The 15171-nt window shown below is 47.7% G+C and overlaps 2 protein-coding genes across 2 annotated transcripts; both read left to right on the forward strand.

Annotated features, from left to right (window-relative positions):
• The first annotated feature begins 5937 nt into the window (after positions 1-5937).
• LOC138370122 (uncharacterized) lies at positions 5938-6702 on the forward strand. The gene has a single exon (XM_069334109.1). It carries the CDS (start codon positions 5938-5940, stop codon positions 6700-6702), a length of 765 nt encoding a protein of 254 aa, XP_069190210.1.
• Positions 6703-9853: 3151 nt separating this feature from the next.
• Positions 9854-10654, forward strand: LOC138370123 (uncharacterized). Its single transcript, XM_069334111.1, has one exon. The coding sequence runs from the start codon at positions 9854-9856 to the stop codon at positions 10652-10654; it is 801 nt and encodes a 266-aa protein (XP_069190212.1).
• Positions 10655-15171: the final 4517 nt, after the last annotated feature.

Raw genomic sequence — 15171 nt, forward strand, 5'->3', positions numbered from 1 at the left:
GCATTATATTCACCTGCGGAGTATGCTGACCAATTTAACTTAATGTGTAAAACCCTGAGCAAAACAAAGAGAGTCGTCATTCCACGTCTAGTTCTTGGCAATACCGTACGTATTGCACTATCAGACCGCATTTCCAAGTTTAAGAAAGGGTTTAAGCAGCAGAACACAAGAGAGATCTTTACGGTGGGCCGTATTGATAGGAGGCAAGCATCCCATTATACTTTCTGAAAGATTTGAATGGTGTGGAAATAGAGGGAGGGCCCTATAACGCAGAACTAACACCTACACAGCTTCCTCCAACTTTCGATATTGAAAAGGTCTTGCACAAACGCACTGTGAGAGGTAAAATTCAGTATAAAGCTAGCTACACCGGATATGATAGGACATACGATCAGTGGATTGATGTTGACGACATACTCCATTTATAATGAAGACATTCTTAGTTCATAAATACAAGGAGTTGATCCAGTTATTATCGAAGCTCCACTATTCCTTGCGAAAGCAGCTAATTGAAAAATTAAAGAAACCTCATATAAATTGCTTATCTGAAATTTGTAATAACTTGCTAAAAAATAAATTACCCGTACCTGCTAAGACGGTTAAGAAGCTGAAAAAATACAAATTACTTATCCGGTCATTAGCCTGCAAAAAGTCCTCTGTAACGGCTAAGAAACGGATATTAACTAGTTAACGAGGTGGAAGTATTTTATCAATTATCATGCCTATAGCCGCTAGTTTAATTAATTACGCGGTTGTTCTCAAATTGAAAATGCGGGAGTATTATCTGGTACCTCGTAAAATAATGGGCCGTGTGACTGGAGAGCAGACCCCAGCTGCTCATCCCGCCCTCCCTTCACCCCTACCACAAACCTTTCCCCTCCTCCCCCTCCTCAGTTGCGCACTAATCCCACCATAAAACATTTAATTGATCTGAAATTTAAGGTAAAAGATTACGAGTATGCAAGATTGTTGTTACATTATTTTGATGAGAAAGGATCTAAATTCAATGGATCTAAATGGAAATTTAATGTCTCCTATCCGCGTCGTGCATATAATAAGTGATGTCATTCACAAAATGATAACAGAAAAAAACCCAATTCTCACCTGAGAAGTTACCGCTGGTTCAACTGTTTTTCACTATGACTTCTACACCGCGAGATTTATTCCGCAATGATGCGGCGGGGAAGCAAGTGTATGACCCGCCATTAATGAAGAGAGCAAAGCCAACGGTCAAGATTGAACCAGTAACTCGAAGGATTACTCCTATATATATATGTATGTATATATATATATATATATATATATATATATATATATATATATATATATATATATATATATATATATATATATATATATATATTTATATATATATATATATATATATATATATATATATATATATATATATATATATATATATATTTATTTATATATTTATATATATATATATATATATATATATATATATATATATATATATATATATATATATATTTATTTATATATTTATATATATATATATATATATATATATATATATTATATACATTTTATATATATATATATATATATATATATATATATATATTTATATATGTGTGTGTGTGTGTGTGTGTGTGTGTGTGTGTGTGTGTGTGTGTGTGTGTGTGTGTGTGTGTGTGTGTGTGTGTGTGTGTGTGTGTGTGTGTGTGTGTGTGTGTGTGTACTCACCTAATTGTGCCAAGTTATATTATACAGCGTTGCAAGCCTTAGGCTTTGATAAAGATAATGTACTGACTTATGACGCATATGTAGATGACGGAACAATACTCGCCTTTAATTTACAACTAGAGGATATAGCACTATCCCGCTTGAAGAGAGTGGTAACCTACGGATCGCTTTGGAATTTAAACAAAGGGTGGATAGAAATAAAGTCATTCTAGTTAATGGAGCGACGACAGGCATGATCAGCATTAACGCAGAGCGTCGAGTTATTTGCGAAACTAGAGGATAAATATGAATTGTTTGGAAATAAATGAAGCTATTAGGAGTAATTTAGGTGTGAAGGTAGATTATCTAGGTTGTTTCCAAGCTAATGATGTGCAGAATAGAACCAGTGAAGAGCAGAGGTGCCATGGGCACAATCAGAGAACACTGTATGAACATCAGAGGTCCACGGTTGTTCAACGTCCTACCAGCGAGCATCAGAAATATTACAGAAACAACCGTGGACATCTTCAAGAGGAAACTAGATTGTTTCCTTCAAGGAGTGCCGGACCAACCGGGCTGTGGTGGGTATGTGGGCCTGCGGGCCGCACCAAGCAACAGCCTAGTGGACCAAACTCTCACAAGTCCTGTCTGGCCTCGGGCGGGGCTTGGGGAGTAGAAGATCTCCCAGAACCCGATCAACCAGGTGGGGGGGGGGGGTGAGGCTGGTGGTGGTGGCACGGTGGGCGGCGGGGAGATGGGTGAGGCTGGTGGTGTCACGGTGGGCGGCGGAGAGATGGGTGTGGCTGGTGGTGGCACGTGAAGCTGGTAGTGGCACGGTTAGGGGTAGGGAGATGGGTGAAGATGGGGGTGACACGGTGGTGGGGGGGGGGGAGATGGGTGAAGCTGGTAGTGGCACAATGGGGGGCAGGGAGATGGGTGAGGCTGGTGGTGGTGGTGGTGGCACGGTAGGGGGCGGGGAGATGGGTGAAGCTGGTGGTGGTGGTGGTGGCTCAGTGGGCGGCGGGGAGATGGGTGACGCTGGTGGTGGCACGGTGGGGGTGTGGGACCACACGTACTCGGATCACAAGCTCATTGAAGTGCAAACTAACATTAAAAACGGTAGTAGGCCCAAGAGAAACAACAAGCGAGAAGGGCTATTCAATAAATTCAACTTTAATAATAAGAGGTTAGACTGGGAGAAAATAAACAGGGAATTTACAAACATTCAATGATAAAATGTTCTAAGAAATAAAAATCCTACACAAGGAATAGAAAAACTGACTTCTGAAGCATTTGAAGTCTGTCTGAAACATGTTCCTTTGAGGAAAGCCAGAAAGAGGTCCAATGTTGAAAGAGAACGCAGACGACATTACAAAAGGAGGAAGAAATTAACGGAAATGCTTAAGCAGACACGACTCTCCATACAGAGAAGAAATAATTTAAACAGGGAGATTGAAGAAATCGAACAGAAACTGAAGCATTCCTATCAGACTGAAGAAAGGCAACTAGAACATAAAGCAATTCAAGAAATAAAGAAAAACCCAAAATATTTCTTCACATATGCTAAATCAAAAGCGAAAACCACTGCCAGTATTGGAGCTATTCGTATTAGTGAAGGTTCATGCACTGAGGATGACAAAGAAATTAGTGAAATCCTAAAAAAGCAGTATGAGGACATGTTTAGCACTCCGATACTCAGCATGAAAGTGGAAGATTCGGACAATTTCTTTATGAATGATACTCAAACACCTGTAAATATAACTGATATCAACACAAGCATGGCAGATTTTGAAAGAGAAATTGACAATATGCCCATGCACTCAGCCCCTGGTCCAGACTCATGGCATTCAGTATTTATAAAGAAATGCAAAGTGCCAGTAGCACAGGCACTCAGTATAGTATGGCGGAAGAGCTTGGACACAGGGGAGATACCAGATGCGCTTAAAGCAGCAGACATTGCCCCTCTACACAAGGGTGGTAGCAAAGCATTGGCAAAGAATTATAGACCAGTTGCACTAACGTCCCACATAATAAAAGAATTTGAGAGAGTGATCAGGAGTCAGGTCACTAGATTCATGGAAACCAATGACCTCCACAATCCAAGCCAATCTGTATTTAGAGCAGGAAGATCATGCCTCTCACAACTACTTGACCACTATGACAAAATCACTGAGGCATTAGAGGAAAAACATAATGCAGATGTCGTATACACAGATTTTGCAAAGGTATTCGACAAATTTGACCATGGAGTGATTGCACACAAAATGAGGTCAATGGGTATAATTGGTAAAGTAGGACGCTGGATACTCAATTTCCTGTCGAACAGAACACAGAGTAACGGTCGATCAAGTAAAATCGAGTCCGAGCCCAGTTAAAAGCTCTGTACCTCAAGGTACAGTCCTTGCACCACTGCTGTTCCTTTTTCTCATGTCAGATATAGACAAAAACACAAGTCATAGCTTCGTGTCATCCTTTGCAGATGATACAGAAATCAGCATGAAAATTACCCCTGGTGAAGACATTGATAAACTACAAACAGATATTTACAAAGTTTTCGATTGGGCAGCAGAAAATATCATGATGTTTAACGGTGATAAATTCCAGGTACTCAGATAAGGCAAAAAAGAGGATCTTAAACATAATACAGAGTACAAAACACAATCGAATCTGCCCATATTAGGAAAACAGCATGTCAAGGATTTGGGAATAATGATGTCCGACGACCTAACGTTTAGGGAGCATAACCAAGCAAGTATTGCGTCAGCCAGAAAAATGATAGGATGAATCACGAGAACCTTCAAGTCCAGAGATCCCATCACAATGGTTGTAATCTTGTGTTGTCCCGTCTTGAGTACTGCTCAGTACTCACTTTCCCCCTCAGAGCAGGAGAGATTGCTGAAATTGAGGGAATACAGAGAACATATACGGCACGCATAGACGAGATAAAGCACCTAAATTGTTGGGATCGTCTCAAAGCTCTCCAAATGTACTCACTAGAAAGGAGACGAGAGAGATACCAAATAATATACACATGGAAAATACTGGAGGGACAGGTCCCAAATCTGCACAGTAAAATAACAACGTACTGGAGTGATCGACATGGAAGAAAATGTAGAATAGAACCAGTGAAGAGCAGAGGTGCCATAGGCACAGTCAGAGAACACTGTATGAACATCAGAGGTCACGGTTGTTCAACGTCTTACCAGTGAGCATCAGATATATTACAGGAACAACCGTGGACATCTTCATGAGGAAACTAGATTGTTTCCTTCAAGGAGTGCCGGACCAACCGGGCTGCGGTCGGTATGTGTGCCTGCGGTCGCTCCAAACAACAGCCTGGTGGACCAAACTCTCTCAAGTCAAGTCTGGCCTCGGGCCGGGCTTGGGGAGTAGAAGAACTCCCAGAACCCCATCAACCAGGTATCAACCAGGTGGGGGGTGAGGCTGGTGGGGGGTGGCACGGTGGGCAGCGGGGAGATGGGTGAGGCTGGTAGTGGCACGGTGGGCGGCGGAGAGATGGATGAGGCTGGTGGTAGCACGTGAGGCTGTGGGGAGATGGGTAAAGCTGGTGGTGGCACGGTTGGGGAGGGGAGATGGGTGAGGCTGATGGTGGTTGTGGCACGGTGGGGGGCGGGGAGTTGGGTGAGGTTGGTGGTGGCATGGTGGGGGGGAGGAGATGGGTGAGGCTGATGGTGGTTGTGGCACGGTGGGGGGCGGGGAGTTGGGTGAGGTTGGTGGTGGCATGGTGGGGGGGAGGAGATGGGTGAGGCTGATGGTGGTTGTGGCACGGTGGGGGCGGGGAGTTGGGTGAGGTTGGTGGTGGCATGGTGGGGGGGAGGAGATGGGAAAGGCTGGTGGTGGTGGTGGTACGGTGGAGGGAGGAGATTAGTGAGGGTGTGGTGGTGGCACTATGCGAGGGGGAGATGGGTGAGGCTGGTGGTGGTGGTGGCACGGGGGGGAGATGGGTGAGGCTGGTGGTGGTGACACGATGGGAGAGGGAGATGGGTGAGGCTGGTGGTGGTGGCACGGTAGGCTGCGGGGAGAAGGATGAGGCTGGTGGTCGCACGGTGAAGGCGGGGAGATGGGTGAGGCTGGTGGTGGTGGCACTGTGGGCGGCAGGGAGATGGGTGAGGCTGGTGGTGATGGTACGGTGGGCGGCGGGGAGATGAGTGAGGCTGGTCGTGCACACCACCACACAGTGAGGAGATGGGTGTGGCTGGTGGTGGCACGGTGGGTGGCGATGAGATGGGTGAGGCTGGAGGTGGCACGGTGGAAGACGGAAAGATGGGTGAAGCTGCTTATGGTGGCACGGTGGGCGGCGGGGAGATGGGTGAGGCTGGTGGTGGTAGTGGCAAGGTGGGCGGCAGGGAGATGGGTGAGGCTGGTAGTGGCACGGTGGAAGACGGGGAGATGGGTGACGCTGGTGGTGGCACAGTGGGCGGCGGGGAGATGGGTGAGGCTTGTAGTGGCACGGTGGCCGGCGGGGAGATGGGTGAGACTGTAGGTGGTGGCACGGTGGAAGACGAAGAGATGGTAGAAGCTGGTGGTGGTGGCACGGTGGGCGGCGAAGAGATGGGTGAGGCTGGTGGTGGTGGCACGGTGGGCGGCGAAGAGATGGGTGAGGCTGGTGGTGGTGGCACGGTGGGCGGCGAAGAGATGGGTGAGGCTGGTGGTGGTGGTGGCTCCGTGGGCGACGGGCAGAGGGGTGAGGCTTGTGGTGGCACGGTGGGCGGTGGCGAGATGGGTGAGCCTGGTTGTGGTGGCACGGTGGGAGGCGGGAAGATGGATAAGGCTGGTGGTGGCACTGTTAGCGACGGGCAGATGGGTGAGGCTGGTGGTGGCACGGTTGATGGCAGGGAGATGGGTGAGGCTGGTGATGGTGGCACAGTGGGCGGCGGGCAGATGGGTGAGGCTGGTGGTGGCTCAGTGGGCGGCGGGGAGATGGGTGACGCTGGTGGTGGCACGGTGGGGGGTGTGGGACCACACGTACTCGGATCACAAGCTCATTGAAGTGCAAACTAACATTAAAAACGGTAGTAGGCCCAAGAGAAACAACAAGCGAGAAGGGCTATTCAATAAACTCAACTTTAATAATAAGGGGTTAGACTGGAAGAAAATAAACAGGGAACTAACAAACATTCAATACGAAAATGTTCTAAGAAATAAAAATCCTACACAAGGAATAGAAAAACTGACTTCTGAAGCATTTGAAGTCTGTCTGAAACATGTTCCTTTGAGGAAAGCCAGAAAGAGGACCAATGTTGAAAGAGAACGCAGACGACATTACAAAAGGAGGAAGAAATTAACGGAAATGCTTAAGCAGACACGACTCTCCATACAGAGAAGAAATAATTTAAACAGGGAGATTGAAGAAATCGAACAGAAACTGAAGCATTCCTATCAGACTGAAGAAAGGCAACTAGAACATAAAGCAATTCAAGAAATATAGATAAACCCAAAATAATTCTTCACATATGCTAAATCAAAAGCGAAAACCACTGCCAGTATTGGAGCTATTCGTATTAGTGAAGGTTCATACACCGAGGATGACAAAGAAATTAGTGAAATCCTAAAAAAGCAGTATGAGGACATGTTTAGCACTCCAATACTCAGCATGAAAGTGGAAGATTCGGACAATTTCTTTATGAATGATACTCAAACACCTGTAAATATAACTGATATCAACAGGAGCGTGGCAGATTTTGAAAGATAAATTGACAATATGCCCATGCACTCAGCCCCTGGTCCAGACTCATGGCATTCAGTATTTATAAAGAAATGCAAAGTGCCAGTAGCACAGGCACTCAGTATAGTATGGCGGAAGAGCTTGGACACAGGGGAGATACCAGATGCGCTTAAAGCAGCAGACATTGCCCCTCTACACAAGGGTGGTAGCAAAGCATTGGCAAAGAATTATAGACCAGTTGCACTAACGTCCCACATAATAAAAGTATTTGAGAGAGTGATCAGGAGTCAGGTCACTAGATTCATGGAAACCAATGACATCCACAATCCAAGCCAATCTGTATTTAGAGCAGGAAGATCATGCCTCTCACAACTACTTGAGCACTATGACAAAATCACTGAGGCATTAGAGGAAAAACATAATGCAGATGTCGTATACACAGATTTTGCAAAGGCATTCGACAAATGTGACCATGGAGTGATTGCACACAAAATGAGGTCAATGGGTATAACTGGTAAAGTAGGACGCTGGATACTCAATTTCCTGTCGAACAGAACACAAAGAGTAACAGTCAAGCAAGTAAAATCGAGTCCGAGCCCAGTTAAAAGCTCTGTACCTCAAGGTACAGTCCTTGCACCACTGCTGTTCCTTTTTCTCATATCAGATATAGACAAAAACACAAGTCATAGCTTCGTGTCATCCTTTGCAGATGATACAAAAATCAGCATGAAAATTACCTCTGGTGAAGACATTGATAAACTACAAACAGATATTTACAAAGTTTTCGATTGGGCAGCAGAAAATATCATGATGTTTAACGGTGATAAATTCCAGGTACTCAGATAAGGCAAAAATGAGGATCTTAAACATAATACAGAGTACAAAATACAATCGAATCTGCCCATATTAGGAAAACAGCATGCCAAGGATTTGGGAATAATGACGTCCGACGACCTCACGTTCAGGGAGCATAACCAAGCAAGTATTGCGTCAGCCAGAAAAATGATAGGATGAATCACGAGAACCTTCAAGTCCAGAGATCCCATCACAATGGTTGTAATCTTGTGTTGTCCCGTCTTGAGTACTGCTCAGTACTCACTTCCCCCCTCAGAACAGGAGAGATTGCTGAAATTGAGGGAATACAGAGAACATATACGGCACGCATAGACAGATAAAGCACCTAAATTGTTGGGATCGTCTCAAAGCTCTCCAAATGTACTCACTAGAAAGGAGACGAGAGAGATACCAAATAATATACACATGGAAAATACTGGAGGGACAGGTCCCAAATCTGCACAGTAAAATAACAACGTACTGGAGTGATCGACATGGAAGAAAATGTAGAATAGAACCAGTGAAGAGCAGAGGTGCCATAGGCACAGTCAGAGAACACTGTATGAACATCAGAGGTCACGGTTGTTCAACGTCTTACCAGTGAGCATCAGATATATTACAGGAACAACCGTGGACATCTTCATGAGGAAACTAGATTGTTTCCTTCAAGGAGTGCCGGACCAACCGGGCTGGGTCGGTATGTGTGCCTGCGGTCGCTCCAAGCAACAGCCTGGTGGACCAAACTCTCTCAAGTCAAGTCTGGCCTCGGGCCGGGCTTGGGGAGTAGAAGAACTCCCAGAACCCCATCAACCAGGTATCAACCAGGTGGGGGGTGAGGCTGGTGGGGGGTGGCACGGTGGGCAGCGGGGAGATGGGTGAGGCTGGTAGTGGCACGGTGGGCGGCGGAGAGATGGATGAGGCTGGTGGTAGCACGTGAGGCTGTGGGGAGATGGGTAAAGCTGGTGGTGGCACGGTTGGGGAGGGGAGATGGGTGAGGCTGATGGTGGTTGTGGCACGGTGGGGGGCGGGGAGTTGGGTGAGGTTGGTGGTGGCATGGTGGGGGGGAGGAGATGGGTGAGGCTGATGGTGGTTGTGGCACGGTGGGGGGCGGGGAGTTGGGTGAGGTTGGTGGTGGCATGGTGGGGGGGAGGAGATGGGTGAGGCTGATGGTGGTTGTGGCACGGTGGGGGGCGGGGAGTTGGGTGAGGTTGGTGGTGGCATGGTGGGGGGGAGGAGATGGGAAAGGCTGGTGGTGGTGGTGGTACGGTGGAGGGAGGAGATTAGTGAGGGTGTGGTGGTGGCACTATGCGAGGGGGAGATGGGTGAGGCTGGTGGTGGTGGTGGCACAAGGGGGAGATGGGTGAGGCTGGTGGTGGTGACACGATGGGAGAGGGAGATGGGTGAGGCTGGTGGTGGTGGCACGGTAGGCTGCGGGGAGAAGGATGAGGCTGGTGGTCGCACGGTGAAGGGCGGGGAGATGGGTGAGGCTGGTGGTGGTGGCACTGTGGGCGGCAGGGAGATGGGTGAGGCTGGTGGTGATGGTACGGTGGGCGGCGGGGAGATGAGTGAGGCTGGTCGTGCACACCACCACACAGTGAGGAGATGGGTGTGGCTGGTGGTGGCACGGTGGGTGGCGATGAGATGGGTGAGGCTGGAGGTGGCACGGTGGAAGACGGAAAGATGGGTGAAGCTGCTTATGGTGGCACGGTGGGCGGCGGGGAGATGGGTGAGGCTGGTGGTGGTAGTGGCAAGGTGGGCGGCAGGGAGATGGGTGAGGCTGGTAGTGGCACGGTGGAAGACGGGGAGATGGGTGACGCTGGTGGTGGCACAGTGGGCGTCGGGGAGATGGGTGAGGCTGGTGGTGGCACAGTGGGCGGCGGGGAGATGGGCGACACTGGTGGTGGCACAGTGGGCAGCGGGGAGATGGGTCAGGCTTGTAGTGGCACGGTGGCCAGCGGGGAGATGGGTGAGACTGTAGGTGGTGGCACGGTGGAAGACGAAGAGATGGTAGAAGCTGGTGGTGGTGGCACGGTGGGCGGCGAAGAGATGGGTGAGGCTGGTGGTGGTGGCACGGTGGCCGGCGAAGAGATGGGTGAGGCTGGTGGTGGTGGTGGCTCCGTGGGCGACGGGCAGAGGGGTGAGGCTGGTGGTGGCATGGTGGGCGGTGGCGAGATGGGTGAGCCTGGTTGTGGTGGCACGGTGGGAGGCGGGAAGATGGATAAGGCTGGTGGTGGCACTGTTAGCGATGGGCAGATGGGTGAGGCTGGTGGTGGCACGGTTGATGGCAGGGAGATGGGTGAGGCTGGTGATGGTGGCACAGTGGGCGGCGGGCAGATGGGTGAGGCTGGTGGTGGCTCAGTGGGCGGCGGGGAGATGGGTGACGCTGGTGGTGGCACGATGGGGGGTGTGGGACCACACGTACTCGGATCACAAGCTCATTGAAGTGCAAACTAATATTAAAAACGGTAGTAGGCCCAAGAGAAACAACAAGCGAGAAGGGCTATTCAATAAACTCAACTTTAATAATAAGGGGATAGACTGGAAGAAAATAAACAGGGAAGTAACAAACATTCAATACGAAAATGTTCTAAGAAATAAAAATCCTACACAAGGAATAGAAAAACTGACTTCTGAAGCATTTGAAGTCTGTCTGAAACATGTTCCTTTGAGGAAAGCCAGAAAGAGGTCCAATGTTGAAAGAGAACGCAGACGACATTACAAAAGGAGGAAGAAATTAACGGAAATGCTTAAGCAGACACGACTCTCCATACAGAGAAGAAATAATTTAAACAGGAAGATTGAAGAAATCGAACAGAAACTGAAGCATCCCTATCAGACTGAAGAAAGGCAACTAGAACATGAAGCAATTCAAGAAATATAGATAAACCCAAAATATTTCTTCACATATTCTAAATCAAAAGCGAAAACCACTGCCAGTATTGGAGCTATTCGTATTAGTGAAGGTTCATACACCGAGGATGACAAAGAAATTAGTGAAATCCTAAAAAAGCAGTATGAGGACATGTTTAGCACTCCGATACTCAGCATGAAAGTGGAAGATTTGGACAATTTCTTTATGAATGATACTCAAACACCTGTAAATATAACTGATATCAACAGGAGCGTGGCAGATTTTGAAAGAGAAATTGACAATATGCCCATGCACTCAGCCCCTGGTCCAGACTCATGGAATTCAATATTTATAGAGAAATGCAAAGTGCCAGTAGCACAGGCACTCAGTATAGTGTAGAGGAAGAGCTTGGACACGGGGGAGATACCAGATGCACTTAAAGCAGCAGACATTGTCCCTCTACACAAGGGTGGTAGCAAAGCATTGGCAAAGAATTATAGACCAGTTGCACTAACGTCCCACATAATAAAAGTATTTGAGAGAGTGATCAGGAGTCATGTCACTAGATTCATGGAAACCAATGACCTCCACAATCCAGGCCAACATGGATTTAGAGCAGGAAGATCATGCCTCTCACAGCTACTTGACCACCATGACAAAATCACTGAGGCATTATTGGAAAAACATAATGCAGATGTCGTGTACACAGATTTTGCAAAGGCACTCGACTTCTCCCCCCCCCCAAGCCCCCATCTCCCCTATCTCCCAAAGCCTCTCCTCCCCCCATGCTTCCCCAACCCTCCCTCTCTCACCCCCCCCAACCCTCCCCCTCTCACTCTCCACCCCCAACCCTCTCACTCTCCCCACCCCTACCCTCCCCCTCTTAGCCACCCCCCGCACCCTCCCCCCTCTCCCCCCACCACCCCCCTCTTCCCCACCCCCCAAGCCCTCCCTCCTCCACCAATCTCCCCGTGCCAGGTCCCCCCCAGCTCCCACTCACCCCAGATCCCAAAGGTCCCCCCCTGAGAAGAAGCAGAAGAGTCAGTTTCAGGGTGATGTACTCGAACATAGATGGGATCACAAGCAAGACAAGTGAACTAAGGGAAAGAGCACAAGAAGTTAACCCAGATGTAATCGGACTCACTGAAACAAAACTCTCTGGAATCATAACGAATGCCGTGTTTCCCCAGGAGTACACAGTAATAAGGAAAGAGAGGGAAGGTAGGGGAGGAGGCGGAGTGGCCCTACTCATGAGAAAGGAATGGAGTTTTAAGGAGATGGCCATCCCAGGCTGTGAGGAGTTCAGAGACTACATAGCAGGCACCATAACAATGGGAGGACCAAGAATAGTAATAGCAGTAATATACAACCCTCCACCAATTGACAGAAGACTCAGTCAAGAGTATGAAAACAACAATATGGCAGTTAACACTATAATTGAGAGGGCAGCCTCTGCTGCCTGTAGAAATAGATCCCACCTGCTCATCACGGGCGACTTCAATCACAGAAGGATTGACTGGGAGAACAAGGAACCGCATGGAGGCGAGGATACGTGGAGAGCCAAACTATTGGAGGTGGTGACAAGAAACTTTTTTACCCAGCATGTCGGAGACCCCACAAGGATGAGAGGCAATGACGAACCAGCGAGACTCGACCTAGTCTACACTCTGAACGACTCCGACATAAGAAAAATCGGTTTTGAGGACCCAGTAGGAATGAGCGACCACAGTGTACTGGTGTTTGAGTACTTGATTGAAGAAGGGTTATTGAACTCGAGGAGGGATACCGAAACCAAAATGTTAGCATACCGAAAGGGAAACTATGAGGGGTTAAGAAAATTCCTAACAGATATAGCATGGGAAACAGAGCTCAGGGGAAAGACGGCCCAAGGTATGATGGATTACATCACACAGAAGTGCAAGGACGCGGCAAACAAGTTTGTCCCAGTCCAAAAGGAAAACAGAGAAATGAAAATGAGAAACCCATGGTTTAATCAGAGATGTAGGCTAGCTAAGCAGCAAAGTAAAAGGGTATGGAGAAACTATAGGAATAGCAGGACACTTGAGAGCAGAGAAAGATACCAGAAGGCCAGGAATGAATATATCAGGATGAGAAGAGAGGCAGAAAGACAATACGAAAATGACATCGCAAGCAAGGCAAAGACTCAGCCTAAATTGTTGCATAGCCACATCAGGAGAAAAACAACAGTAAAGGAACAGGTTATGAAATTAAGGATAGGGGCGGAAGGATTCACTACAAATGACAAGGAAGTGTGTGAGGAATTGAATAAGAAATTCCAGGAGGTCTTCACCTTAGAGCAAAGAGAAATTCCAGAGGTAAGTGAGGGAATAGCTAACCAGGAACCACTGGAAGAGTTTGAGAGTACCAGCGGGGAAGTAAGGAAGTGTTTATTAGAGTTGGATGTGACAAAGGCTATAGGCCCAGATGTAATCTCCCCTTGGATACTAAAGGAAGAAGCAAGAGAACTGTGCCTACCACTCTCCATAGTGTATAACAAATCACTAGCAACAGGGGAACTGCCAGATATTTGGAAAGCAGCTAACGTAGTCCCGATATACAAGAAAGGGGATAGACAGGAGGCACTGAACTACAGGCCAGTGTCCCTAACCTGCATACCATGCAAGCTGATGGAGAAGATTGTGCGAAAAAAACTAGTGGAACATCTGGAGCGAAGGAACTTTGTAACACAGCATCAACATGGGTTCAGGGATGGCAGGTCCTGCCTCACAGGGTTACTTGAATTCTACGACCAGGCAACAAAAATAAGGCAAGAAAGAGAAGGGTGGGCAGACTGCATATTTCTGGATTGTCAGAAAGCCTTTGATACAGTGCCACACAAGAGGCTAGTGCGAAAGTTGGAGATGCAGGCTGGAGTGAAAGGGAAGGTACTCCGGTGGATAGAGGAGTACCTAAGCAACAGGAGACAACGAGTCTGTGTGAGGGGTGAGGTCTCAGATTGGCGAGACGTTACAAGTGGAGTCCCGCAGGGGTCAGTCCTTGGACCTAAAATGTTTCTGGTATATGTAAATGATCTCCCAGAGGGTATAGATTCGTTCCTCTCAATGTTTGCCGACGACGCAAAAATTATGAGGAGGATTGAAACAGAGGATGATAGTAGGAGACTACAAGATGACCTAGATAGACTGAGTGAATGGTCCAACAAATGGCTGTTGAAGTTCAACCCAAGTAAATGCAAAGTAATGAAACTAGGCAGTGGAAACAGGAGGCCAGACACAGGATACTGAATAGGAGATGAAGTGACACCAAACCTGTCTCCTGAAGCCCACATAAAGAAAATAACGTTTGCGGCATATGCGAGGCTGGCTAACATCAGAACGGCGTTCAGGAACCTGTGTAAGGAATCATTCAGAATCTTGTACACCACATATGTAAGACCAATCCTGGAGTATGCGGGCCCAGCATGGAGCCCGTACCTTGTCAAGCACAAGACGAACCTGGAAAAAGTCCAAAGGTATGCCACTAGACTAGTCCCAGAACTAAGAGGCATGAGTTATGAGGAAAGGCTGCGGGAAATGCACCTTACGACACTGGAAGACAGAAGAGTAAGGGGGGACATGATCACAACCTACAAAATCCTCAGGGGAATCGACCGGGTAAACAAGGATGAACTATTCAACACTGGAGGGACGCGAATAAGGGGACACAGGTGGAAGCTGAGTACCCAAATGAGCCACAGAGACATTAGAAAGAACTTTTTCAGTGTCAGAGTAGTTAGTAAATGGAATGCACTAGGAAGTGATGTGGTGGAGGCTGACTCCATACACAGTTTCAAATGTAGATATGATAGAGCCCAGTAGGCTCAGGAATCTGTACACCTGTTAATTGACAGTTGAAAGGCGGGACCAAAGAGCCAGAGCTTCACCCCTGCAAGCACAATTAGGTGAGCACAATTAGGTGAGTACACATGTCGTCGTCTGAACTGAACTACAGTTCAGTTTACTGAACTGGACTCACTGGCCTGAACTACAGGCCAGTGTCCTTAACTTGTATACCATGCAAGGTGATGGAGAAGATTGTGAGAAAACACCTAGTAACACATCTGGAGAGAAGGGACTTCGTCACAACC

Source organism: Procambarus clarkii, chromosome 31 (genome assembly GCF_040958095.1).
Source record: "Procambarus clarkii isolate CNS0578487 chromosome 31, FALCON_Pclarkii_2.0, whole genome shotgun sequence".
NCBI classification, from domain to species: Eukaryota; Metazoa; Arthropoda; class Malacostraca; order Decapoda; family Cambaridae; genus Procambarus; species Procambarus clarkii.

Coding starts and splice junctions, on each gene's coding strand:
- LOC138370123 (XM_069334111.1), top strand. CDS start 9,854: ATGGGTGAGGCTGGAGGTGGCACGGTGGAAGACGGAAAGATGGGTGAA.
- LOC138370122 (XM_069334109.1), top strand. CDS start 5,938: ATGGGTGAGGCTGGAGGTGGCACGGTGGAAGACGGAAAGATGGGTGAA.